The sequence below is a fragment of the Mauremys mutica genome, chromosome 12 (genome assembly GCF_020497125.1).
Source record: "Mauremys mutica isolate MM-2020 ecotype Southern chromosome 12, ASM2049712v1, whole genome shotgun sequence".
NCBI lineage: Eukaryota > Metazoa > Chordata > Testudines > Geoemydidae > Mauremys > Mauremys mutica.
The window spans coordinates 11,589,056-11,614,982 of NC_059083.1; the positions used below are offsets into that span (position 1 = coordinate 11,589,056).

The 25,927-nt window shown below is 49.1% G+C and overlaps 2 protein-coding genes across 2 annotated transcripts; both read left to right on the forward strand.

Annotated features, from left to right (window-relative positions):
- Positions 1 to 2,219: 2,219 nt before the first annotated feature.
- LOC123346514 (killer cell lectin-like receptor subfamily B member 1B allele B) lies at positions 2,220 to 12,296 on the forward strand. The gene is made up of 7 exons (XM_044983961.1): positions 2,220 to 2,347; positions 8,125 to 8,223; positions 9,385 to 9,543; positions 10,670 to 10,824; positions 11,188 to 11,254; positions 11,315 to 11,360; positions 12,093 to 12,296. The coding sequence occupies exons 1-7, from the start codon at positions 2,263 to 2,265 to the stop codon at positions 12,214 to 12,216; spliced, it is 735 nt and encodes a 244-aa protein (XP_044839896.1). The 5' UTR covers positions 2,220 to 2,262; the 3' UTR covers positions 12,217 to 12,296.
- A 2,772-nt stretch (positions 12,297 to 15,068) lies between these two features.
- LOC123345891 (killer cell lectin-like receptor subfamily B member 1B allele B) lies at positions 15,069 to 20,683 on the forward strand. The gene is made up of 4 exons (XM_044982949.1): positions 15,069 to 15,180; positions 18,039 to 18,137; positions 19,128 to 19,271; positions 20,433 to 20,683. The coding sequence occupies exons 1-4, from the start codon at positions 15,096 to 15,098 to the stop codon at positions 20,681 to 20,683; spliced, it is 579 nt and encodes a 192-aa protein (XP_044838884.1). The 5' UTR covers positions 15,069 to 15,095.
- The last annotated feature ends 5,244 nt before the right edge of the window (positions 20,684 to 25,927 follow it).

Here is a 25,927-nt window from a genome sequence, read left to right on the forward strand (position 1 = left end):
GTCGCATAGGGTGAGGTGGGAACATGGAGTCAAGTTCCCAGTGTGCCACTGCTCAGACACACAGGGAGAGACAGTCCCTGCCCCAGCTGAGATCAGGGCCCCGTTGTGCCGGGTGCTGCCCAGACACACAGCGAGAGACAGTCCCTATCCCAGCTGAGATCAAGGCCCCGTTGTGCCAGGCGCTGCCCAGACACATAGGGAGAGACAGTCCCTGCCCCAGCTGAGATCAGGGCCCCATTGTGCCGGGTGCTGCACAGACACACAGGGAGAGACAGTCCCTGCCCCAGCTGAGATCAGGGCGCCATTGTGCCGGGTACTGCACGGACACACAGCGAGAGACAGTCCCTGTCCCAGCTGAGATCAGGATTATGATGATACCAGAAAGTCCATACAAGGGAAACCTGATTCTCTCTTGAAAACACCTAGTTGTTTATTTGTTAACTCCAGCACTTGGGAGAAAAGCAGCCTGTGTTAAAGATTCACTAGCTTCACCTCTTCCATTAGCCCTGTGTCGTGACGTGCCTGGATTGTCCTAATCCTCCCTGGTTCACATCTCATAACTGCAAGATTGCTGGATGCTTCACCCCAGCTCCCTTTAGGCTGAGAGCCGGTGTGACCATGAACAACAGCAGAGGACAGAAACAGTGTGAGAACTTTCCGTTCAGTAGAGGTGTGATAACATCTCGGGTGCGAGGTGTCTAGAGCTCTGTTAACCACACGCTTGTTTGTTGTCTGGTTTTGCTAAAACACTGGCCATGTTTCTCCCTTGCCCTACCCCTCCCAACACCGTCTGGCTCACAAAACCCATTTTCACTGACCTCACAGATGTTATCCACGTAACAGGGTCAGACACCCCCTGCATAGCCCCTCACGGCCTGGTGTGGTGCCTCGGCGCCCTGCCTTGGTTTCCCCTCTTGGGCCCTCAATACACTCCAACAATCCGCAAGTCCAAACAAAGCCCTTCTTGGGGTACCATAAATTCCAAAACAAACAAGAAAAGGTCTCCCGGCCTAGCCTTAAGCTGGGTCTAGACCCTGGACCTCCTCCCTGAGTGTTCTCTGGACGGCTGGCGGAGACGCAAGGCCTGGTCTGCCTTCTCCCCAGCAGAAACCAAAACTTTCAGCTGGGTTTTTCTACCCAACCACAACACCCTTCCTCCGGGACCACTGCAGCAGCTTTCACTTCTTGTTCCTCTCTGGCTCTTTATAGAGACCAGCTACCCTCTCTGGGTACTTCGACCCTGCACTAAAAGCCCCACAGCATAGCTGTGGCCCAGATCAGCTGGCCCAGATCAGCTGACTTGTGTGTTTCTTTAATGCCTTTATTACTGATTCCTAGCAGCACCCACTATGCGCTTGGAATTTTCCAAGAAGCCAGGAGAGGGAGTTCTGGATGAGAGATGATTTTAAAAAACAAACTCACAGAATTTCCATCCCATGGGAAATTCCCATATTTTGAGATTTTTGTTTCATCCCAAATTGTGACAGACAGTCAAGAGACTGATATTTTTCTAGGAGTAAAAAGTTCCAAAACCTTTTTGGTTTGGGGAAATGTCCATGAAAATTACATTTTTTTTCAGTTTTTGGTGACATTTTCAGCAGAAAACTTTAACTTGTTGAAAACTAAACATTTTCAGAGAAAATCTGGGGGCTGGAGGTGGGAATCGGTGTTTGGGTTTCCAATGGAAAAATCAAATATTTCCAAGGCAAGCAGAAACTTTCCGTGGAAATGGGCATTTAGCTAAAACATGCCAATTGTCCATCCAAAAAACATGGATGGAAAATTCCCCACCAGCCCTACTTTCAAAACCCATTTCTGAGCTGTTGGACATGAAAAAGCAAGATGAATGTTGAAAGCTGATGGCTGCGGGTGGCCGTCTCACTGGGTCTGGTTTTATTACCATTTATTCCTATAACGCAGACTAAAGCCGTGGGAAACAAGCGGTGATCCCAGACACATTGGCTCTGTCTGGTGCTCCAAGCTGGGTTCTACTACCTATCTGGGGTAGGATCCCCACTGATATTCATTAAAGTTGGGCACCTACCTCCATTAGAGACCTCTGCAAGAGCAGCCTAGAGCATAAATGTGTTGGGGGAGAAAGTACAATATATTTAAGCCATTCCCCTAAGCCCACACAGTAAGGAGGGGGATGGGACTTCAGTTGAGATGACATTTCCTGGTATGGGGGGTGCTGGCCATTTTAGCTCACACACGAGCTGCCATTACACAGTACAACCCCGCTCACCTCCTCCAGTGACAGCCATGGCTGGGGAAATAGTCTATGCTGATTTAAACATCCCTGGAGATCCTTCCTCCAGAGGCAAAGTGGCTCCATCTCAGCATCACGGTGAGTTTTGCTTTGTGGTATTTTAACAGGGCTGGTGGATTTGGGGGGCTGGGATTGTGTCGGCTGTAATAGGTTTTTAACCAGCAGCTTGAGCATTGCATGGGGGTCGGGGAGGCAGGCCCCCAGATGGTGGACATGGACATAGCTACGCTGAATTTAGTGGGGACACTCTGGATGTATCCTGGTATAACTCAGATGAGAAGCCGGTTCTAACTCCAGCGATTTCACTGAGGTCACTCAATTTTCAATAGGGTAACAGGTCAGATCAGAATCTAGCCCTAACTCCAGTAGGGGGGAGAAAATACCTAACATGTCATTAAAATCAGTGTAACCCAACCTGGGACCAGTGAAATCTAACTCTGCATGTCCTGGGCTTGTTAAGCTTGGCTTTGGGATAATTACAGCCCCCCGGAAGGTTTTGAAGCATAAAAACCTGATACATGCTCTCAGCCTTTCCATCTTCATGTATGTTTTTGCCTTGAACTAAACAGAGGACTATGTGCTTAGCTTCGGGTTACCATCCGTCTGGGTTTTCCCAGAGATGACCTCTTTTTTGGTCCTCCGATCTCCGTCCGGGTGGGCTTCCGAAATATGAACAAGTGTCTTCAGAACTGGGTAGTCAGAGAGCAATGAGTGCTGGATGGCCACCCAGCTCTGAAGACAGCGCTGCTGCTGGGAGCAGCGCAGCAGTAAAGGTGGCATGGTACCTGTGACATTGCACCTCATAATGCTCTATAGAAATATGCTTATGTGTGTAAATATGACATAACTGGAATATGTTTTATGCTACATAGGCTATGTAACATAGCTCTGCAAAGGTTATGTTCTACTGAATATATTCATTCTATTTGTATGCACAGGTCATTTTTGTATTCGGAGTTATGAATAGTGGCTGTGTACTGGCTTGATTTTAAGTAGCCTCCGTGAAACACTTGGTCAGCTTCTTGAGAAAAGACTATTCTCAGTAAAAGCAGCAAAGAGTCCTGTGGCACCTTATAGACTAACAGACGTTTTGCAGCATGAGCTTTCGTGGGTGAATACCCACTTCATCGGATGCAAGTAGTGGAAATTTCCAGGGGCAGGTATATATATGCAAGCAAGAAGCAAGCTAGAGAGAAACCTCGATGCCAACTCTGCTCACATATCTACACCAGCAACACCATCACAGGACCTAACCAGATTAGCCACACCATCACCGGTTCATTCACCTGCACATCCACCAATGTAATATATGCCATCATATGCCAGCAATGTCCCTCTGCTATGTACATCGGCCAAACTGGACAGTCTCTAAGGAAAAGAATAAATGGACACAAATCAGATATTAGGAATGGCAATATACAAAAACCTGTAGGAGAACACTTCAACCTCCCTGGCCACACAATAGCAGATCTTAAGGTGGCCATCCTACAGCAAAAAAACTTTAGGACCAGACTTCAAAGAGAAACTGCTGAGCTTCAGTTCATCTGCAAATTTGACACCATCAGCTAGGATTAAACAAAGACTGTGAATGGCTTGCCAACTACAGAACCAGTTTCTCCTCCCTTGGTTTTCACACCTCAACTGCTAGAACAGGGCCTCATCTTCCCTGATTGAACTAACCTCGTTATCTCTAGCTTGCTTCTTGCTTGCATATATATACCTGCCCCTGGAAATTTCCACTACTTGAATCCGACGAAGTGGGTATTCACCCACGAAAGCTCATGCTGCAAAATGTCTGCTAGTCTATAAGGTGCCACAGGACTCTTTGCTGCTTTTACAGAATCAGACTAACACGGCTACCCCTCTGATATTCTCAGTAAGTGCCCAGTCAAGAAATACTTAATCTGACAATAGACTTTAATAGGTGCCAGTCCACATCTGAGCTTTCCTGAGAACATTCCTGTAGAGAACTAAGTCATGCATGGACATGTGACTTGCCCAGGTGACACCAAAACTCCGTCTTGTAGAGGGGATTCTACACGGGGGGGGAGGGAGGAGTTTCTACCCACAAGAGAGAAACTATATAAAGCCCTGGGAGACCCCTCCATTTTGTCTTCAGCTGGTTAAAGAGATAGTCTCTCCACCCCCAAAGGATACCTGAAAGAAACTGGAACAAAGGACAGTAACCACTGGGGTATGAGTGATTGCTGGACACAGACTAGAAGGAGGCTACTCTGTAAAAGAAGCTTACTGGACCATCTCTGAGGGTGAGGTTTCATCTGTAATCACTTTCTTACTGTACTAGGCATAGACTTGTGTGTTTTATTTTATTTGGCTTGGTAACTCACATTGTTCTGTCTGTTATTACTTGGAACCACTTCAATCCTACTTTTTGTATTTAATAAAATCACTTTTTATTTATTAATTAACCCAGAATAGGTATTAATACCTGGGGGAGGGGCAAACAGCTGTGCATATCTCTCTATCAGTGTTATAGAGGGAGAACAATTTATGAATTTACCCTGCATAAGCTTTATACAGGGTAAAAAGGATTTATTTGGGGTTCAGACCCCATTGGGAGCCGGGTATCTGAGTGCTGGAGACAGGAGCACTTCTTAAGCTGTTTTCGGTTAAGCCTGCAGCTTTTGGAGGATGTGGTTCAGACCTAGATCTGGGTTTGTAGCAGGCTAGCGTGTCTGGCTCAAACCAGGCAGGGCACTGAAGTCCCAAGCTGCCAGGGAAAACGGGCTCAGAGGTAGTCTCAGCACATCAGGTGGCAGTTCCCAAGGGGGTTTCTGTGACCCAACCCATCATAGTACTTTCATCCCCTTCCAATTCTCCTCCTCCTGGCAGTGTCCTGTCCTCTATTTGGGAACTTGAAAGATGGTAACCCTACCTCAGCTGGTATAAATTTGCATAACTCTATGCACTTCAGCAGAGCTACGGCCGCGTTACAGCAGCTGGGAAAGTGTCCCTAGGTTCCTCTAGCCCCTAGGGACCCGTCAGTGTAACGTGAAATGCTTTGACTTGCTTGTGAGACGGCATCACTGACCTCATTCCCTGTTACAGTCTGACTGCCAGATCCCCAGCAGGTGCACAGCACGGTAGCTCTCTTGCAACGTACAGAGCTTTGCTGATTCACAGCTGCTGAGGATCTGGCCTTGATGGCTCCATTTCCCAAGGTGCTCAGCACTCACAAGTGGCACCAGGGCTTCGGAGGATCTCAGCTTTCATTTAGGCACCAAAATAAGTGCCTAGATTTTCAGGAGGGCCCAGCAGGATGGGTGCTGAGTGAAATTGGCTGGGAATCTTCTACCAAAATGTCTTTCCACTGGAAAAAATGAAACAAAATGTCAAAGTCAGTTTGACTTGAACCTATATCTATTTGAGTTGCTGCAGTGCCTCATGGGAGTTGTAGTTCACCTCCCTTCTGTCCCCATTCTCCTCTATGGACTGGAACAGACTACATCTCCCATGGTGCACAGCAGCCTCCCCTCTGGCTGAGTCACCACAGTGCACCAGGGGCGTGCAACACAGACACGACCACATATGTCCAGCCATGCCCTGGCAGGTATATTACATCTGTGTCTGAGCATCATCTCGCTGTTTCACCAAAGGGGGTGGCGGGGGTTTCTGAGTTATTGTGCGATGTTTGTGTAACACTGAGAGACACTGGTTGTCAGCAGGCAGGATTGAACCTGGGGCCTCTGCAGCTTACCGCATGAGCTAAAAGCAAACTGGCTGTTAGCTAAGGCTGTAGAGCAGACTCATTTTGTCTCTCTCTCTAAGGGCTTGGCTACACTTACAAATTTGCAGCGCTGCAGCAGGGTGTGAAAACACACCCTCTCCAGCGCTGCAAATTGCGGCGCTGCAAAGCGCCAGTCTGGTCAAAGCCCCAGCGCTGGGAGCGCGGCTCCCAGCGCTGTCCGTTATTCCCCACGGGGAGGTGGAGTACGGACAGCGCTGGGAGAGCTCTCTCCCAGCGCTGGCGCTTTGACTACACTTAGCGCTCCAAAGCGCTGCTGCGGCAGCGCTGCCGCGGCAGCGCTTTGAAGCGCTAAGTGTAGCCACAGCCTAAGTGGTCTCGGTGCCATTAGCAGGGACAGAACAGCCCATCCTAAAGTTGTGTGGGTTACATTTGCACAGGAAACAGTTTGAGAGATATGTAACATTCAGAATATTGGTTTCTAAAACTGGTGGAGAAGAAACTTGTCACCTGAGGCTGGGTGGGTGTCAAAGCTGACTCAATCAGCACTGAGAACAATCAACATCCACAAAGATGTGGACAAATTGAAAGCAACAAAAGTGATTGAAGGTCTAGAAAACATGAACTATGAGGAAAGATCGAAAAAAAATGGGCTCGTTTAGTCTGGAGAGAAGACTGAGGGAGGACACGATAATAGTTTTCACATACATAAATGTTGTTACAAGGAGGAGGGTAAAAATTGTTCTCATTAACCTCTGAGGATAGGAGAAACAATGGGCTTAAATTGCAGCAAGGGAGATTTAGATTGGACCTTAGAAAAAAAACTTCCTAACTGACAGGGTGGTTGAGCACTGGAATAAATTGCCCAGGGAGGTTGTGGAATCTCCATCACTGGAGGTTTCCACAGACAACCTGTGGAACTATCTGCCAGGGGATGTTGTGAAGGCCAAAATTATCACAGGGTTCGAAAAAGAACAAGATAAATTCATGGAGGACAGGTCCATCAATGGCTATTAGCCAGGATGGGCAGGGATGGTGTCCCCAGCCTCTGTTCGCCAGAAGCTGGGAATGGGCAACAGGGGCTGGATCACTTGATGATCCCCTGTTCTGTTCATTCCCTCTGGGGCACCTGGCACTGGCCACTGTCGGAAGAGAGGACACTGGGCTAGATGGACCTTTGGTCTGACCCCATATGGTCATTCTCATGTTAACAGGTTAGACAAACACCTGTCACGACTGATCTAGTTATTACGTAGTCCTGCTGTGAGCACAGGGGACTGGACTAGATGACCTCTTGAGGTTCCCTCCAGTCCTACACGTCTATGATTCTATGACCCAGCCGTGTGTTTTCAGTCTGGGGCAGATGCCAACTTGATTTTGACAAAGATAAAGCTCTGGGACTGTGTAAGAGAAGGGAAGCAGATACAAATGTTACATGGCAGCAACAGTTCTGCCAGCAGGTGTCTCATGAAAAGTGGATCCCAGCTCTCTGGAAGAACGGACCATTGTGTGAGAAATACCTTATTAGCCAGGAAAGGACCATGTTAACAAGTACAGGCTGCAGACTAAGATTTCTGATTTTTTTTTTACCTATAACTGTATGTTTCCACATTATTTTACTGGCTTTAGTTTTGAATCTGTAGCCCACGCACCCTTAAAAGAAACTTCAATTTGGTTTTACTAGAGACACGTCTAAGTGCCGTGTGCTAATGAGAGGGCCAAAGTGACGTGAAACCTGTAAACTGGGGTGCAGTGCTTTCCCAGAGCAGCGGATCGGTGTGCATTGCAGGTGTCCAGAAGACAAGGGATGGGGCGCCCGAGTGTGACAAAGTGGGGCTTATAAACTACACAAAGACGGGACTCACGGAGCCCGGAGCGGAACCCTGGAGCTGCCGACAGCTGGTAGCTTTGGGAGGGTTTTCCCTGGTGGGCACAGACAAGGCTCCCTCCTGCTGGGAGCGGGTAGCAGCGATTTAACCTGGACTCCTTGGGTTTCCCCAGAAAGTGTCACAGAGAGTCCCTTGTTTGCAGTGAGAAGTGGAAACATGCAAGGCCAAATCCTCGGAGGGTAGAGACCCCCTTGCAAGCTCCAGAGGCCTCTGAGTGAAGCACATGGTATTAGCTCAACAGTGCACATTGACTCTTGCAGATCACCCGAGGTGCCCGCGCTGGCATCGGCTGGCTCTGGGTCTCACCTTGGCTGGGAACATCGTGCTGCTGGGAGTTGTGACGGCGCTGGCTGCTCAGGGTGAGTGTGCCAAGACCATGCGTTTGGGCTGCACAGCAACGCACCATGAATGCAGCACAAGTTGCTCAGTGCAGGAATGGCCGGGTGGACTTCTCTGGCCAGTGCGATACAGGAGGTCAGACTAGCTCAAGGGTGGGCAAATTATGGCCCGGGGGCCACATCTGGCCCACCAGATGTTTTAATCTGGCCCTCGAGCTCCCACCGGGGAGCAGGGTCTGTGGCTTGCCCTGTTCCACGTGTGCCATGGCTCCGCACGGCTCCCAGAAGCAGCGGCATGTCCCTCCTCCAGCTCCTACACGTAGGGGCAGCCAGAGGGCTCCCACACACTGCCTCTGCCCCAAGCGCTGCCCTGCAGCTCCCATTGGCTGGGAATTGAGGCCAATGGGAACTGCAGGGGCAGCATCTGCAGAGGGGCCAGTGTGCATAGCCACCTGGGCACGCCTCCGCATAGGAGCCGGAGGGGGGACATGCTGCTGTTTCCAGGAGATGCTTGAGGTAAGTGCCGCCTGAAGCCTGCACCCCTGACCTCCTCCCATGCCCCAATCATCTGCCCCAGACCTGCTCCTCCTACCCTCCAGCCCTCTTGGTCCCAGACTGGAGCACCCTCCTGCACCCCAAACTCCTCATCCCCAGCCCCACCCCAGAGCTCAGACCCCCAGATGGAGCTCTCACCACCACTGCCGGCACACCTGCCCCAGCCCAGAGCCCCTGTCCACGCCCTGAACTCCTCATTTCTGCCCCCACCCCCAAGCCTACAACCCCAGCTAGAGCCCACACCTCCTCCTGCACCCCAACCACAATTTCATGAGCATTCGTGACCCACTGTACAATTTCTATACCCAGATGTGGCCCTTGGGCCAAAAGGTTTGCCCACCCCTGGACTAGACCATCGTAATGCTGCCGACTGACCTTGGAATGGAGGAATCTATGACACTTCTGCACACCAGGCCAGATTCTAGCTGCTGCAACTAAATGGTCTTGCTCCATTCATTTGCGCCATCTCTGAGTCTGCCCCCATTGACTCCAATGGGACTTTGGCCAATTCACACCAGGTGGAGATCTGGCCTATTGACTCCCATGAAGCTCTGGCTGATTCACCCCAGCCCTGTCTTTTCCAATCTTTCGCTTGCAACAACCATCCACAGAACAATTTTCTCCAAGGTTCCCTGGACACATCACTGACCGGAGCTGTCCCAAAAACGATGGAGAACGAAACCTCAGATCAGCCCAGTCCTAAAGGAACAGGGTGCAGTGACTTGGAGGAGTTCCGCTCTCACCTGCGGCAACATTTGTGTTATACACAAAACAACAAGCCATCAGGTAACCCCAGCTCATGCTGCCTCCCACACTCACCATTACATGCACTGATGGTTCACAAAGCAGAGCCGCTCTCACAACCCCCCTTCTATCCCATCCCTCAGATCTGTTTAATATCTCCAGTGACAGTGAATGGAGATAACCGCAGGCTTGAATCATTCTGGCAATTTTAATAGAATCCTGTAGTTTAGCTGCCATGGGACCAAGAGATGCTGAGATGGCTCCTGCCCCAACAAGTTCACAGTGTTAATAGACAAGACAGTCAGAAGGGGAAACTGAGGCACAGGGCAGGCCATGACCTGCCCAAGGACACAGCAGGCTAGTGACAGGGCCCAGAATAGAACATGGCTCTTCTGAGTCTTAGGTCAGGGTCTCAACCACAAGACCAACCTCCATTCTAATGACCATCAGAGCTCTGTGGTTCTATTTTATCCTTCACCTGAAAGATGGCACCTCCTGGGGAACAGCATCTGGTATGGAGTCAAGAGCCCCCCACTATTGAGTCATACACCCCTCCCCCCGCTGCACAGCACCCCCTAGTTCAATGGAAGTGGGATCAGCCCTGACTGTGAGGGGAGAGCGCCCCCTACAGAGTCCCCCATCCCACTCCCTGCAGCACAGCTAGGCTGACCAGACAGCAAGTGTGAAAAATCAGGACAGGGGGAGGGGGGGTTATAGGAGCCTATACATGAAAAAGCCCCAAATATTGGGACTGTCCTGATTTTATCACCCGAAGCACAGCATCCCCCAGTGCTAGGGCATTGGGATCAGCCCTGCATGTGAGCAGCCATGAACCCCCATCTCGTTCCCTACGGCGCCCCCTGGCCCCACACTGGGGCATTGGGGCCAGCACGGACTGCAGAGGGAGAACGCCACCTACCGAGCCCTCACCCTGCTCCGTGCAGCACAGCGCCCCCTGCTGCTGGGACATTGGGGTCCGAACCAACTGAGGTTTTAGTCTTGCCCACATACTGATCCTGTCTTGCCCACATACCCCGTCTCTGCCACTAGGCCCCAGTCCTGGGCTGAGTAAACCCCTCAGCGTGAAGGCCCCATGCCTCTCTGTAAAGGTGGCCAGCCCTGTTCAGAATGATCATTAACGACACCTCTCTTCCATTTCCCCCTCCAGAGGGTTCCAGCTGCAAACTCTGCCCCAAGGACTGGCTGCTGCATGGGGACAAGTGTTACTGGGTTTCCAAAGCGATTAAAGGCTGGGAGCAGAGCCGTGAGGACTGTTTAATGAAGAGAGCACTACTGCTAGTGATCAATGACTGGGAGGAGATGGTAAAGAACGTGCTATATTCAACTGGGGGATGTGTGTTGCTGTTAATTACAGCTGGTCCAAAATCAAAGGGTTTCCCCTAGTGGCAAATGAAATAAACATTTTTGTATTTTTTGCAGGAAACTTTTGCTGTGAAAATGAAACCAACTTTTCGCTTCACTTGCCTAAAACTGAAAAATGTTGAATTTTTTTCTCATTCCCCTTTTTCCCCGTTACTGAATCCAACAGACTGAGTCATGTCCCTAGGAGATTTGACTGCCCCTTGACCTTGACCAGGGTGGAGATGAGGTCCCATGTGCACAGCAAGCAACGGAGCCAGCGAATCAGAGCATGTTCTGGTCACTGACGTGTTGTCCATTTCACAGGCGTTTGTAGGAAATACTACACAAGACCAACGTCAGATGTGGATTGGACTTAACATCACCTCTCCAGGCAGGACTGGACTTAACATCACCTCTCCAGGCAGGACAGGACTTAACATCACATCTCCAGGCAGGACGTGGACCTGGCAGGACGGATCCTCGTTAAATCAAACACTGTGAGTGATTCCTCTAGGATTTTGATCAATCTACAATAAATAAACCAGTTAACAAGAGTTTTGTCCTGGATTTCAATGGGGGCCAGGATTTCACACACACAATTTTATGGTATAAGGCCCTAATCCTGAAAATGCTTCTAGACGTGCTTAACGTTAACTCTCCTTGAAGCCAATGGGATGACTCATGTGAGCCAAGTGAGCAGATAAGTCTTTGCGAGATTGGGGGCTCCATCTGCATATCCCATCAGTCCTTGGCAGAGCTGGCTGTGAAGCAGGAAAAAGAAAAAAATATCACCCCGCCTCCCCATTTTTCATCAAAATTTGAAATTTGATCCATTTCAAAATTCAGAAGGTTCCAACCAACTCTGCCGTTGGTCAGATAAGATTAAAACAATTCACACAATTTAGCCAATTTTGTGTGTCCATTTCCCCCCGACAAACAACAATGGCTGCAGTTTAAATGGAAATTGCAAAATTTGAAAAAATATTGAACCACTTTGATCTTTGGCCTCTCTGCTGAACTGTGCTCATTTCTGTAGCATGGACCCCCCCTCTCCCCGCCACAAAAACTGGCTTTAAACTTATCAACTCGTTCCATATACTTGACCATCCGGGGAAAAGCTAGAAGTGCTGGATAAAACTGCAGCACCCTCTAAGGAGACGCACAGCTACTATCGATCCTCTTCTCCAACTCTGAACACACGGACAGCGACTGTCCCCTTTGCTCTTCAGGTTCCCAGTTTTCGATCCTAACAAAGAGAACAACTGTGCCTCTGTGAAGAAGAACAAGATCCATTCTGAAATCTGCCAAACTGAGTTGAAATGGATTTGCCAGAAGGCAGCTGTCCTGGTTTAAGGAGATGGATTTGTGAGCTCTGTTTGCACAGGAGGAATGTAAAAAGCTCTGTGCGTTTCATCTTTATTTCAGCTATTAAAAACGATGGGTGAGATGCTCAGCTGGTGTAAATCTGTATAAACGTCAATGGAACTACACCAATGAATGATTGATTGGGGGGCGGGAACCAGCGGGAGGGTTGAGGGGAATCAAAACTATCCAATCCATGTGACAGTAGAAAACAAAATTTAGAAGTGAAAATGGCCTATGGAAGTGGCCATGAAAAATCTCAACTCAACAGAAATGGTTCCTTCAAAAAACGAAAGGACTTTGAAATTCTCTTGCATGTTTTGACCAGCTCCAGGCCTGCTACATTGTGGGATAATGTCACCAGGCTGGGTTAATTGTGGGAAGAAGGGATCCAACTCCCATCATTCCCCCTGCTGTATCCCAGAAATCACCAGGCGTGTGGAGGATTCCCAGAGGGATTATATTACAGTAGTAACTAGGCCAGGGGGTCTCAACCTTTTTCCTTCGGAGGCCTTCCCAAGGTGCTATAAAAACTCCAGGGCCTAGTGGGGGCAGGGCCGTCCCTACCCATATGCAAAGTATGCGGCTGTGTTGGGCACCAGGAAATTTGGGTCACCACATTTCCTGGTGCCCTACGCAGCTGCGTGCGGCTCCAGCTCCTGCCCTGCCTCTTCCCCATGGACCCCCCCCGCTCTGCCCCAGCCTCGCCTCTTCCCACCCCTGGTCCTCCCCAGCCCTGCCCCCACTCCACCCCTTCCCCAAAGCCCCCGCCCCTGCTCCGCCCCAACCCACCACTTCCCACCCCTACTCCGCCCCCAGCCCGCCCCCACTCCAGCCCTTCCCCTGAGGGCTGCAGCAGGGGTCGGGCGCCCTGCACTCACCAGGCGGCAGGAAATGGAGCGACCCGGCCCCAACCCGCTCCGCTCCGCCCCTCCAGCTCGTGCTGGTGCGTAGGGCACCAAAATGGCCAGGGACGGCCCTGAGTGGGGGATGAGTGGAGGGGCTCCAGGCTTCAGCCGCTGGGCAGGGCGGGGGCAGGGCTCAGGCTTCTCCCTGTAGGGAGCCCAGGCTCCAAAGGGGCCCTGGCCCGACCCGGCCTGCTCTGCTTGGCTGCAGTCCAAGGCCCCCCAGCTCTTCTCTGCTCCCCCATCTGTCCTGCACCCACCAGCAGCCAAGCTCCCCCCTCCCCCTCCTCTTCTCCGCCTCCTCCCCCAGCGTGCCACGTTCCCGCTCCTCCCCATCCCTCCCAGCGCTTCCCCCGCCGCCAAACAGCTCTTTGCTGGTGCTCCGGGAGGGAGGGGGAGAAGTGGGGTCGCAGCGCGCTCGGGGGAGGTGGCTGAGAAGATGCGGGAGGGGCCTTGAGGAAGGGGGTGGAATTGGGGCAGGGCAGAGCAAAGGCAGGGCCCCCGCAATCCCCCTACACATCCCCCCCCACTGTGAGCCGCTTAGGGCAGGGGGTGGGGCGGGGGTCTGGGAGCACCCCCACAAGCCCCGCCCAGACCCCCAGGCTCCTGCCCTGACTCTTGCACCCCCCACATATACCCAGCCCCCCCACACCCCGTGCCCTGACTCCTGCATCTCCCCCACATCCCCCGCCACCCTGAGCACCAAACGGGAGCTCCTTCACCCACCCAACCCCACACTCCCACCTGCACCCCTCCCACCAAACAGGAGCCGCCCCAGCTAAGCTCTCCACACCCCAACCTCCTGCCCCATCCCTGAGCCCCTAACTCTTGGCCAGACCCTGCACCCCAGTTCCCAGCCTAACTCCCTCCCAGATCCTGTACCCACAGCCCTGAGCTCCCTCCCACAGACCCCGCACCCGATTTTTTTGTACATTTTTTAAATAAAGCCCTCTTATCCAAAGCGCTTTACAATAGTTGGCTAACGGTACAAACAATATTTGGAAAGACCATTAAGTGGTCCACCGAGACCCCCTGTGGTTTTCAAGTGGTCTATGGAAAAGTAAGTTAGACTACAAAAAAAATCAAGGTGCCTCACTTTATTTTCATTTACTTCCTATTACTTATAGGAGGAGGATGAAGAAATAAAGAATGAAAAAAGGGGGCAGGAGGGAAATAAGAGAGAATGTTCTGAATTGTGACAGAAAGTTAAGAGACTGATTTTTTTCTAGGAGAAAAAAGTTCCAAAACATTTTTGGTTTGGGGAAATAATGAAAATTACATTTTTTTTAGATTTTTGGCGACATTTTCAGTGGAAAACTTTGACTTGTTGAAAAACAAAAATTTGCAGAGAAAAACGGGGGTGGGAATCAGTGTTTGGTTTTCTGATGGAAAAATCAAATATTCCCGAGGCAAGCAGAAACTTGCCATGGAAATGGGCATTTAGCCAAAACACGCCAATTGTCCATCCCAAAAACATGGATGGAAAATTCCCCACCAGCCCTACTTTCAAACCCATTTCTGGGCTGTTGGACGCGAAACAACAAGACGAACGTTGAGAGCTGACGGCTGTGGGTGGCCGTCTCACTGGGTCCGGTTTTATTACCATTTATTCCTATAACGCAGACTAAAGCCGTGGGAAACAAGCGGTGATCCCAGACACATTGGCTCTGTCTGGTGCTCCAAGCTGGGTTCTACTACCTATCTGGGGTAGGATCCCCACTGATATTCATTAAAGTTGGGCACCTACCTCCATTAGAGACCTCTGCAAGAGCAGCCTAGAGCACAAGTGTGTTGGGGGAGAAAGTACAATATATTTAAGCCATTCCCCTAAGCCCACACAGTAAGGAGGGGGATGGGACGTCAGTTGAGATGACATTTCCTGGTATGGGGGGTGCTGGCCATTTTAGCTCACACACAAGCTGCCTTTACACAGTAAATCCCTGCTCACCTCCTCCAGTGACAGCCATGGCTGGGGAAATAGTCCCTGCTGATTTAAACATCGCTGAAGATCCTTCCTCCGGAGGCAAAGTGGCTCCATCTCAGCATCACGGTGAGTTTTGCTTCGTGGTGGATTCTGGGGGATTCTGGGGGGCTGGTGGATTTGAGGGGGCTGGAATTGTGTCGGCTGTAATAGGTTTTTAACCAGCAGCTTGAGCGATGTATGGAGGTCGGGGGGGTCAGGCCCCCAGATGGTGGACATGGACATAGCTCCACTGAATTTAGTGGGGTCACTCTGGATGTACCTGGGTATAACTCAGATGAGAAGCCAGTTCTAACTCCAGTGATTTCACTGAGGTCACTCAATTTTCAATAGGGTAACAGGTCAGATCAGCATCGAGCCCTGACTCTGGGATGGGGGAGAAAATACCTAACATGTCATTAAAATCAGTGTAACCCAACCTGGGACCAGTGAAATCTAATAACTCTGCATGTCCTGGGCTTGTTATGTGGCTTTGGGATAATTACAGCCCCCCTGGAAGGTTTTGAAGCATAAAAACCTGATACATGCTCTCAGCCTTTCCATCTTCATGTATGCTTTTGCCTTGAACTAAACAGAGGACTATGTGCTTGGCTTCGGGTTACCATCAGTCCGGGTTTTCCCAGAGATGACCTCTTTTATGGTCCTCCGATCTCCGCCTGGGTGGGCTTCCTAAATATGAACAAGTGTCTTCAGAACTGGGCAGCCGGAGAGCAGTGGGTGCTGGATGGCCACCCAGCTCTGAAGACAGCGCTGCTGGCGGCAGCAGCGCAGCAGTAAGGCTGGCATGGTACCCCTCCTTCCTTTCCAACTCCCCCTCCTCCCGTCCTCCTGGCAGTGTCCTATATTCGGGAGCTTGAAAGATGGTAACCCTACATCAGCTGGTATAAATTTGCATAACTCTATGCACTTTAGTGGAGCCAGAGCCGCATTACAGCAGCTGGGGAGGTGTCCCTAGGTTCCTCTAGCCCCTAGGGACAGGTCAGTGTAATGTGAAATGCTTTGACTTCCTTAAGCAGCAAAGAGTCCTGTGGCACCTTATAGACTAGCAGACGTATTGGAGCATGAGCTTTTGTGGGTGAATACCCACTTCGTCAGATGTATGCATTCACCCACGAAAGCTCATGCTCCAATACGTCTGTTAGTCTATAAGGTGCCACAGGACTCTTTGCTGCTTTTACAGATCAAGGCAAACATGGCTACCCCTCTGATATTTGACTTGCTTGTGAGACGGCATCACTGACCTCATTACCTGTTACTGTTTGACTGCCAGATCCACAGCAGCTCTATAGCACAGTAGCTCTGCTGCAACGTACAGAGCTTTGCTGATTCACAGCTGCTGAGAATCTGGCCTTGATGGCTCCATTTCCCAAGGTGCTCAGCACTCACAAGTGGCACCAGGGCTTCGGAGGATCTCTGCTCTCATTTAGGCACCAAAATAAGTGCCTAGATTTTCAGGAGGGCCCAGCAGGTTGGGTGCTGAGTGAAATTGGCTGGGAATCTGCCACCAAAATGTCTTTCCACTGGGAAAAATGAAACAAAATGTCAAAGTCAGTTTGACTTGAACCTGTGTTCCAGTCAAGCTGCTGCAGTGTCTCATGGGAGTTGTAGTTCACCTCCCTTCTGCTCCCATTCTCCTCTATGGGCTGGAACATTTCTAGAGTTATATAACATTCAGAATATTGGTTTCCAAAATTAGTGGAGAAGAAACTTGTCACCTGAGGCTGGGTGGATCTCAAAGCTGACTCAGTCAACACTGAGAACAATCGACATCCACAGACACAAAGATGTGGACAAATTGGAGAAAGTCCAGACAAGAGCAACAAAAGTGATTGAAGGTCTAGAAAACATGAACTATGAGGAAAAATTGACAAAAAAACGGGCTCGTTTAGTCTGGAGAGGAGAAGGCTGAGGGAGGACATGATTATAGTTTTCACGTACATAAAAGGTTGTTACAAGGAGGAGGTTCAAAAATTGTTCTCATTAACCTTTGAGGATAGGAGAAACAATGGGCTTAAATTGCAGCAAGGGAGGTTTAGGTTGGACCGTAGGAAAAACTTCCTAATGTCAGGGTGGTTAAGCACTGGAATAACTTGCTCAGGGAGGTTGTGGAATCTCCATCATTGGAGGTTTCCACATTCAACCTGTGGAACTCTTTGGCAGAGGATGTTGTGAAGGCCAAGACTATCACAGGGTTCAAAAAAGAACAAGATAAATTCATGGAGAATAAGTCCATCGATGGCTATTAGCCAGGATGGGCAGGGATGGTGTCCCTAGCCTCTGTCTGCCAGAAGCTGGGAATGGGCGACAGGGGATGGATCACTTGATGATTCCTTGTTCTGTTCATTCCCTCTGGGGCACCTGGCACTGGCCACTGTCGGAAGAGAGGACACTGGGCTAGATGGACCTTTGGTCTGACCCCATATGGCCGTTCTCATGTTATCAGGTTAGACAAACACCTGTCAGGTCTAGTTATTATGTAGTCCTGCTGTGAGCACAGGAGACTGGACTAGATGACCTCTTGAGGTCCCCTCCAGTCCTACATGTCTATGATTCCCTGTGTTTTCAGTCTGGGGCAGATGCCAACTTGATTTTGACAAAGATAAAGCTCTGGGACTGTATAAGAGAAGGGAAGCAGGTACAAGTGTTATATGGCAGCAAGAATTCTGCCAGCAGGTGTCTCATGAAAAGTGGATCCCAGCTCTCTGGAAGAACGGACAAAACTCCCTCCTGCTGGGAGCAGGTAGCAGCGATTTACCCTGGACTCCTTGTGTTTCCTCAGAAAGTGTCACAGGGAGTCCCTTGCTTGTAGTGGGAAGTGGAAACATGTAAAGCCACAATATCCGAGGGTAGAGACCCCCTTGCAAGCTCCAGAGGCCTGTGAGTGAAGCACATGGTATTAGCTCAACAGTGCACATTGACTCTTGCAGATCACCCGAGGTGCCTGTGCTGGCATCTGCTGGTTCTGGGCCTCACACTGGCTGGGAACGTCGTGCTGCTGAGAGCTGTGATGGCGCTGGCTGCTCGGGGTGAGTGTGCCAAGACCGTGTGTTTGGGCTGCACAGCAACGCACCATGAATGCAGCACAAGTTGCTGGGCTCAGTGCAGGAATGGCCGGGTGGACTTCTCTGGCCTGTGTGATACAGGAGGTCAGACTAGACCAGGGGTGGGCAAACTATGGCCCACAAGGCACATCTGGCTCATCAGATGTTTTAGTCCGGCCCTCGAGCTCCTGCCAGGGAGCACGGTCTGGGGCTTGCCCCGATCCGCGTGTGTCATGGTTCTACATGGCTCCCAGAAGCAGCGGCATGTCTCTCCTCCAGCGTCTACACGTAGGGGCAGCCAGAGGGCTCCGCAGACTTCCCCTGCCCCTAACACTGCCTTCACAACTCCCATTGGCCAGTAACTGTGGCCAACGGGAGCTGTGGGGGCAGCACCTGCCGTCGGGGTAGCACAGAGCCACCTGGCCACACCTCCACATAGGAGCCGGAGGAGGGACATGCCGCTCCTTCTGGGAGATGCTTGGGGTTAGCGCTACCAGGAGCCTCCACCCCGACTTCCTTCCGCGCCCCAACCCTCTGCCCCAGTCCTGATCCCCTCCCACTCTCTGAACCCCTCGATTCCAGACCGGAGCACCCTCCTGCACCCCAACCCCAATTTTGTGAGCAGTCGTGACCTACTATTCAATTTCCATACACAGATGTGGCCCTCAGCCCAAAAAGTTTGCCCGCCCCTGGACTAGACCATCGTAATGCTGCCGTCTGACCTTGGAATGGAGGAATCCATTACACTTCTGCACACTAGGCCAGATTCTAGCTGCTGCAACTAACTGGTCTTGCTCCATTCGTTTGCACCAGCTCTGAATCTGCCCCCACTGACTCCAATGGGACTTTGGCCAATTCACACCAGGTGGAGATCTGGCCTATTGACTCCACTGGAGCTCTGGCTGATTCACCCCAGCACTGTCTTTTCCAATCTCTGGCTTGCAACAAGCATTCACAGAACAATTTTTCTCCAAGGTTCCCTGAACCCATCACTGACCAGAGCTGTCCCCAAAACCTCAGCTCAGCCCAGTCCTAAAGGAAGAGGATGCAGCGACTTGGATGAGTTCCGCTCTCACCTGCGGCAACATTTGTGTTATACACAAAACAACAAGCCAGCAGGTAACCCCAGCTCATGCTGCCTCCCGCAGGCACCATTACACGCACTGATGGTTCACAAAGCAGAGCCGCTCTCGCAACCCCCCTTCTATCCCATCCCTCAGATCTGTTTAATATCTCCAGCGCCACTCAGCCTCAGCAGTGACAGCAAGTGGCCAGTGCAAGTAACTGCAGGCTTGAATCATTCCGGCAATTTTAATAGAAATCTGTAGTTTAGCTGTCAGGGGACCAACAGACACTGAGATGGCCCCTGCCCCAACAAGTTCACAGTATAAATAAACAAGACACTCAGAAGGGGAAACTGAGGCACAGGGCAGGCCATGACCTGCCCAAGGACACAGCAGGCTAGTGACAGGGTCCAGAATAGAACATGGCTTTTCTGAGACTCAGGTCAGGATCTAAACCACAAGACCAACCTTCATTCTAATGATCACCAGAGCTCTGTGCCTGAAAGATGGCACCTCCTGGGGAACAGCATCTGGTATGAAGTCAAGAGCCCCCCACTACTGAATTATACACCCCTTCTTCCTGCTGCACAGCACCCCCTAGTTCAATGGAAGTGAGATCAGCCCTGACTGTGAGGGGAGAGCGCCCCCTACAGAGTCCCCCATCCTACTCCCTGTAGCACAGCGCCCCCCAGTGCTGGGGCATTGGGGTCAGCCCTGCGTATGAGCAGCCACGAACCCCCACCTCATTCCCTACAGCACCCCCTGGCCCCACACTGGGCACTGGGGCCAGCACGGACTGCAGGGAGAGTGCGCCTCCTACCGAGCCCTCACCCTGCACCCTGCAGCACAGCGCCCCCCAGTGCTGGGCAGCAGGGAGTGTGTGAGCAGCCATGAACCCCCATCTCATTCCCTACAGTGCTCTAGCCCCACACTGGGGCATTGGGGCCAGCACGAGAACGTCTCCTACCGAGCCCTCACCCTGCTCCCTGCAGCACAGTGCCCCCTGCTGCTGGGACATTGAGGTACGAACTGACTGATGTTTTAGTCTTGCCCACATACTGATCCTGTCTCGCCCACATACCCCATCTCTGCCACTAGGCCCCAGTCCTGGACTCAGCCAAGCCCTGAGCATGAAGGCTCCATGCCTCTCTGTAAAGGTGGTCAGCCCTGTTCAGAATGATCATTAACGACACCTCTCTTCCATTTTCCCCTTCAGAGGGTTCCAGCTGCAAACTCTGCCCCAAGGACTGGCTGCTGCATGGGGACAAGTGTTACTGGGTTTCCAAAGCGATTAAAGACTGGGAGCAGAGCCGTGAGGACTGTTTAATGAAGAGAGCACTACTGCTAGTGATCAATGACTGGGAGGAGATGGTAAAGAACGTGCTATATTCAACTGGGGGATGTGTGTTGCTGTTAATTACAGCTGGTCCAAAATCAGAGGTTTCCCCCCGGTGGCAAATGAAATAAACATTTTTGTACTTTTTGCAGGAAACTTTTGCTGTGAAAATGAAACCAACTTTTCGCTTCAGTTGCCTAAAACTGAAAAATGTTGAATTTTTTCCTCATTCCCCTTTTCCCCCTACTGAATCCAACAGACTGAGTCATGTCCCTAGGAGATTTGTCTGCCCCTTGACCTTGACCAGGGTTGAGATGAGGTCCCATGTGCACAGCAAGCAACGGAGCCAGCGAATCAGAGCATGTTCTGGTCACTGACGTGTCGTCCATTTCACAGGCGTTCATAGGAAATAGTACACAAGACCAACATCAGATGTGGATTGGACTTAACATCACCTCTCCAGGCAAGACGTGGACCTGGCAGGACGGATCCCCGGTAAATCAAACACTGTGAGTGATTCCTCTAGGATTTTGATCAATCTACAATAAATAAACCAGTTAACAAGAGTTTTGTCCTGGATTTCAATGGGGCCAGGATTTCACACACACGATTTTATGGTATAAGGCCCTAATCCTGAAAATGCTTCTAGACGTGCTTAACGTTAACTCTCCTTGAAGCCAATGGGATGACTCACGTGAGTCAAGTTAAGTGAGCAGATAAGTCTTTGCAAGATTGGGGGTGTGGAAGCCAGTAAATAATTAACAAGGTTTTAAAGAGATCTTAATGAATGTTAGTTACCATGAGTTAGGTTAACTGTGACCCTGGTGACGTGAGGAAGCAAGATAATGTAAGACAGAGGGAATTGTGTGAAAGTTATTACGACCTTGCAATATGCAGTCTTGCAGTCTTGTTTTTCTAGTGAGATAGCAGAGAAGCTTATGTATAAACAAAATGTATTTGTTGCTTTTTACTGTCTGTATTATTGTTAGAAATTGTCTGTAAAAGGTATAAAGGCTTGCTGTGATTGTTTACCAGTTGAGAGACCTGTCCAGGACTGGGGTGACCCTGTGTCCTATGGCACTCTCTCCCTCCATGGTAATTACTGGAGAAATAATAAAGTATTTGGTTTTGCTGCACCCAAACGAAAAGCGAGAACTGAGTTTTTCTTCGACAATTTGGGGGCTCGTCCGGGATGGCAACGCCCACGGACCCACAGACGGCTACTACGGATCATTCCCCTTCGAACCCCATGGCGCCACATGAGAGGTATGAGACCTTTTGAAATCTCTATTGGGGTATCGGAGGAGGACTTTCCGTGAGGACGTCTGTCTCTGTTGGGCTCACGCCATCTGAACTTATTGACTGTGCAGCAGGATCAGATGCAAAGTGGTATTGGGGAGAGGCCCCAATAAGGTTAGTTTATAGCAGTACTGGGAACTGCTGAGTTGGCCAAGGTAAATGCATAGGTAAATGCATAAGGTAATGCATAGGTAAATGCATTAGAATGCACCGGTGCTGAGGGGTTTTTACCGCCTCAAGAGGGGTTGTCATACCGCCTCATGGTATTGGTCCGGACCAGGTAAAGATGCATCATGGTTAAAATAAAAAAAAAAGAGATAAAAAGGTTAAAAAAAAAAAAAAAAAAAAGGGTTAAAAAGAAAAAAGAAAAAGGAAGAAAAAAAAGGCCTTGGTGTGTGTGTGTGTACACCAGTGTGAGTGGCTGTTACCGGGCTAGCCCGGTAACTAGTGGATCTTTAGGAGATCCGACCCACAGTGGGCTGACTCGGCCAGGCATTGTCCGGCGAGGAAGCTGCCTGGGTCTAGGAGTGTGTGAACCCATCTTCCCTCCCCTTTCCTTGTGAGTTTCTCCTGTGTGAGTGGAAAATGGGTAAGGGACTGTCTAAATATTCCACCTCACCCCCTAAGGGTACCCCAGCATATTACATGTACGTACATTATGGTTCTAAAATCTGCAGGTATTTAAATGATTGGAATCTGTACATGCGTGAAAAATTCATTTAAACAATGCCCATTAGAAGGTACCTTCAATCTAGATAAGATCATATATCTCAGTGGAGCTTTAATCACAGAGAAAAGCCTCTGACACAGTGTGAGCAATTTGTCTAGGAACGGGTTAATTTGAAATTCGGCTTAGCCCTGAGATAAAGGAGAAGTTGTTTTGTCTTCAAGGTCATGAATCAGTGCGGACTATGCTAAGTGCAAAGGCTGTACAAGTTACAGAATTGGAATTATATTTGCAAAGCTTAACTTCCCAGTGAGACATGTGTGAGTATTGAAGTGGTTTAAGGCTTGGGGCATTCATGTTTTCCTGTGTGAGGTGGGAGCATTCCCAACACTCTCCATTGTTGTTTTATTATTTTTAATGAAGCTTTAAAATTTGATTGTATGCTCTGTCAGTCTGATCACCTGACATGAGGGATAAATTAGTAACAGGAATTTGTCACAGTTTGGTGTGCAATTAATAATGGGGGGGCCCTGCAGAATTTACACCATCTCTCTGTTTACCCTTGTTATTTTGTGTTTGCTTTGTTTGGTATTGTTGGTTGCATGATTAAAGGTGAGCTCTAATAGAATAAGGAAACACTATTTAGCTTTGGCTCTGTTTTGTTTAACCGGTTACTGATGTTTTTCTGCTCTGTTCATTTGGGCGTTAGGTGTGTGAGCGGAACTGAACTTCTCGTTCGTAATTCCTCAGGGTGGAAGCCATGTGTGCGATGAAGCTCTGAGGTTGTCCTGAGATTTTTACAGTCCCGCCCCCCGTAGCGGACAATATAATAGAAGTAGAAAAATTTGGCTTAGACTGTAATTTTTTGCTTTTTGTGTAATTTTCTTTTCTGTTTAAGTGTCAGCAGACAAATGGGTGGGTCTCTGGGTAGACCCCCAAAGGGGTCTGGATTATGTGTTAAGTGAATGGCCATGTATTTTTGCCCAGGTGGCAAGCCTTACTAGGGAGGACTCAGGTAGTCTTGTGAGTAGAAATATTTTGGGGAAAAGACCAGTAGGGTGGGGCTAGTTGAGAAGCTCACCATCCTAGCTAAACTGGTTGTGGAACAAGCTAGTGTCCATGGACGGGACGATTCAGCGAGAAAAAAGGATCGGGCCCAGGCGACCAGGCAACAGACAGAGTGATTGGAAAACAGGTTGGAAACTTTTGAGGGTGTAGTGGAAAGAAGGAGTAAGTGAATATAAGCATGAGGATTTCAAATACTCAAGAGGATATTTGGAATGGTGATTTGAATTGGTAAAGTGGCAGTTGGAAGGGAAAAGCGAGTGATTTTTAAGAGAACAGTTTTGGTGTCTTTGAACTGTTTGTAAATAATTTCAGGCAAATAAATTTATTAGATTGTAATAATTTGGCTGTGACTAATTTTGTTAAATCAGTTGAAGACTGTATACAGTGCTATGTAATGAAAATTTTATTAGGCTCTACAGGCACTATAAGTGGTGATGTTTTCTTTCAGTGTTTAAAAGCAGGAGTTAACAATAGGAAAGCAAGCCAGAAATAATCTGTGTTACTGCAAATTAACTAACTGATAAGGTAAAGGCCGCTGAAACCAAGGCTGTCTAAGAAACACATACGAGAAAATATGGGGTAATTCCTCTGTTTTGCCTAGAATCAACAAGAGTATTTGTATATTTTAAGTATTTAATTGCCCAGACGGGGTGGACCTCTGTTTGTCTTTCAGATAATCAAAGAAAACTAATGCCAGCAGCACAGCATTCAACGTACCTTGATTTACTGGCACAGTAAAAAATTATGTTGTGTGTTCTATGTTCTGTCTTGTTGTGTTTTTTTTTCGTAGCCAGAATTGTTGTGTTTAATATTTTCATGAGATGGTCTGATTTGATATCAAGCGGAAATGTTGGATTGAGATGCAGATACTTGTTTTGTTCAATTTAGAATACAAAGTGTTTGGTTACATCAGAAAATGTGATATACTAAAATCTAATACATTTTCTTAAGTAAGAGAAAGAAACTACATTGGCCACATCTTTTAATTGAGAATTGTTGTTAAAATTTGCCTACTGACAGGGTTAATTGGAAGCGAGGACATGAAAAGTTAACCCACTCCCCATATTGTACAAGGGATCCTTCTGGCTACCTCAGACTTTTAGCCAGAGGGCTGGGGATGGTGGATAGCTATTGGACTAGAAGTTATATTAAGTGGACTTCTCAAAGTGGGTGTGCTTGTCCTGGCTTGTTCTTCCAAAGTTCTGTAATAAGGTTATTTTAGTGAAAGGGTATATGTGGCATACATTGAATGATAATACTTCTGTACTGTATAACAGTACTGTTTATGTGTTCATGGTATGAAAAAGGTGTATAATTGAAGAGTAAAAGTTTCCTTTGTAGGTTAAATGAAAAAAAAAAAAAAAAAAAGCCAAGAAGAGAATGGCTAACATGCGCTGGCCCCAGTCAAGGACACCGCTTGGCTGCCTACCAAGAGAAGGGGGGGGGAATGCTTGCTGCAGTTACACGAGATTGGTGTGCACCGGCCAGCCCACTCTCCTCCTTGGGACCTTTTGTAAATATTCAGATTGATTTTATTTAAATGTCTAAATGTTGTGGTTATGAATATGTATTAGTTTTAATTGATGTATTTACCACTTGGGTTGAAGCTTTTCCCTGCAGGACAGTAGATGTCTTTGCTTACAGATTTTGTACCACGTTTTGGCATCCCTGTGACTATCAACAGTGGTCGTGGAACTCATTTTACTGGACAGATTGTAAAGGGGTTATGTGCAACTCACTGCCCTCACCACCCACAGTCTGCTGGGACAGTGGAACGCCGGAACGGGACTTACAAAAAATGAACTGGCCAAGATTTGTGCTGAGACACACTTAAAGTGGCCAGATGCCTTTCCTTTGGCACTGATGTGTATGAGAGCCATTCCCAATCGAAAGACTGGACTCAGCCCTCATGCAGTTTTGACAGGACGCCCAATGTGACTACCAACTGCATCCCCACTAACCCCAGCTCAGATGGACATTCATTTGCTGGATAACATAATGCTTAAATATTGTCAGGCACTAATGAAATGTGTTAAGTCTTTTTATACACAGGTGTTGGAAGCACTACCAAAGGATCCTGTGCAACCTTGCCACTCGTTGGAACCAGGAGCCTGGGTCTACATAAAGATCCATCAGCGAAAGACTGCCTTGGCTCCATGCTGGAAAGGCCCTTTCCAAGTCCTGCTGACTACCAACACCGTTGTGCAGTGCCACAGACTGACTGCTTGGACCCAGGATTCTCACTGCAAAAACACCCCTCCACATCAGACGAATTTTCCTATTGATGCTTAGCCTATTCTTTCTTCTAGTTCTACTGTGCTTCTGGACAGCAGGGAAAAAG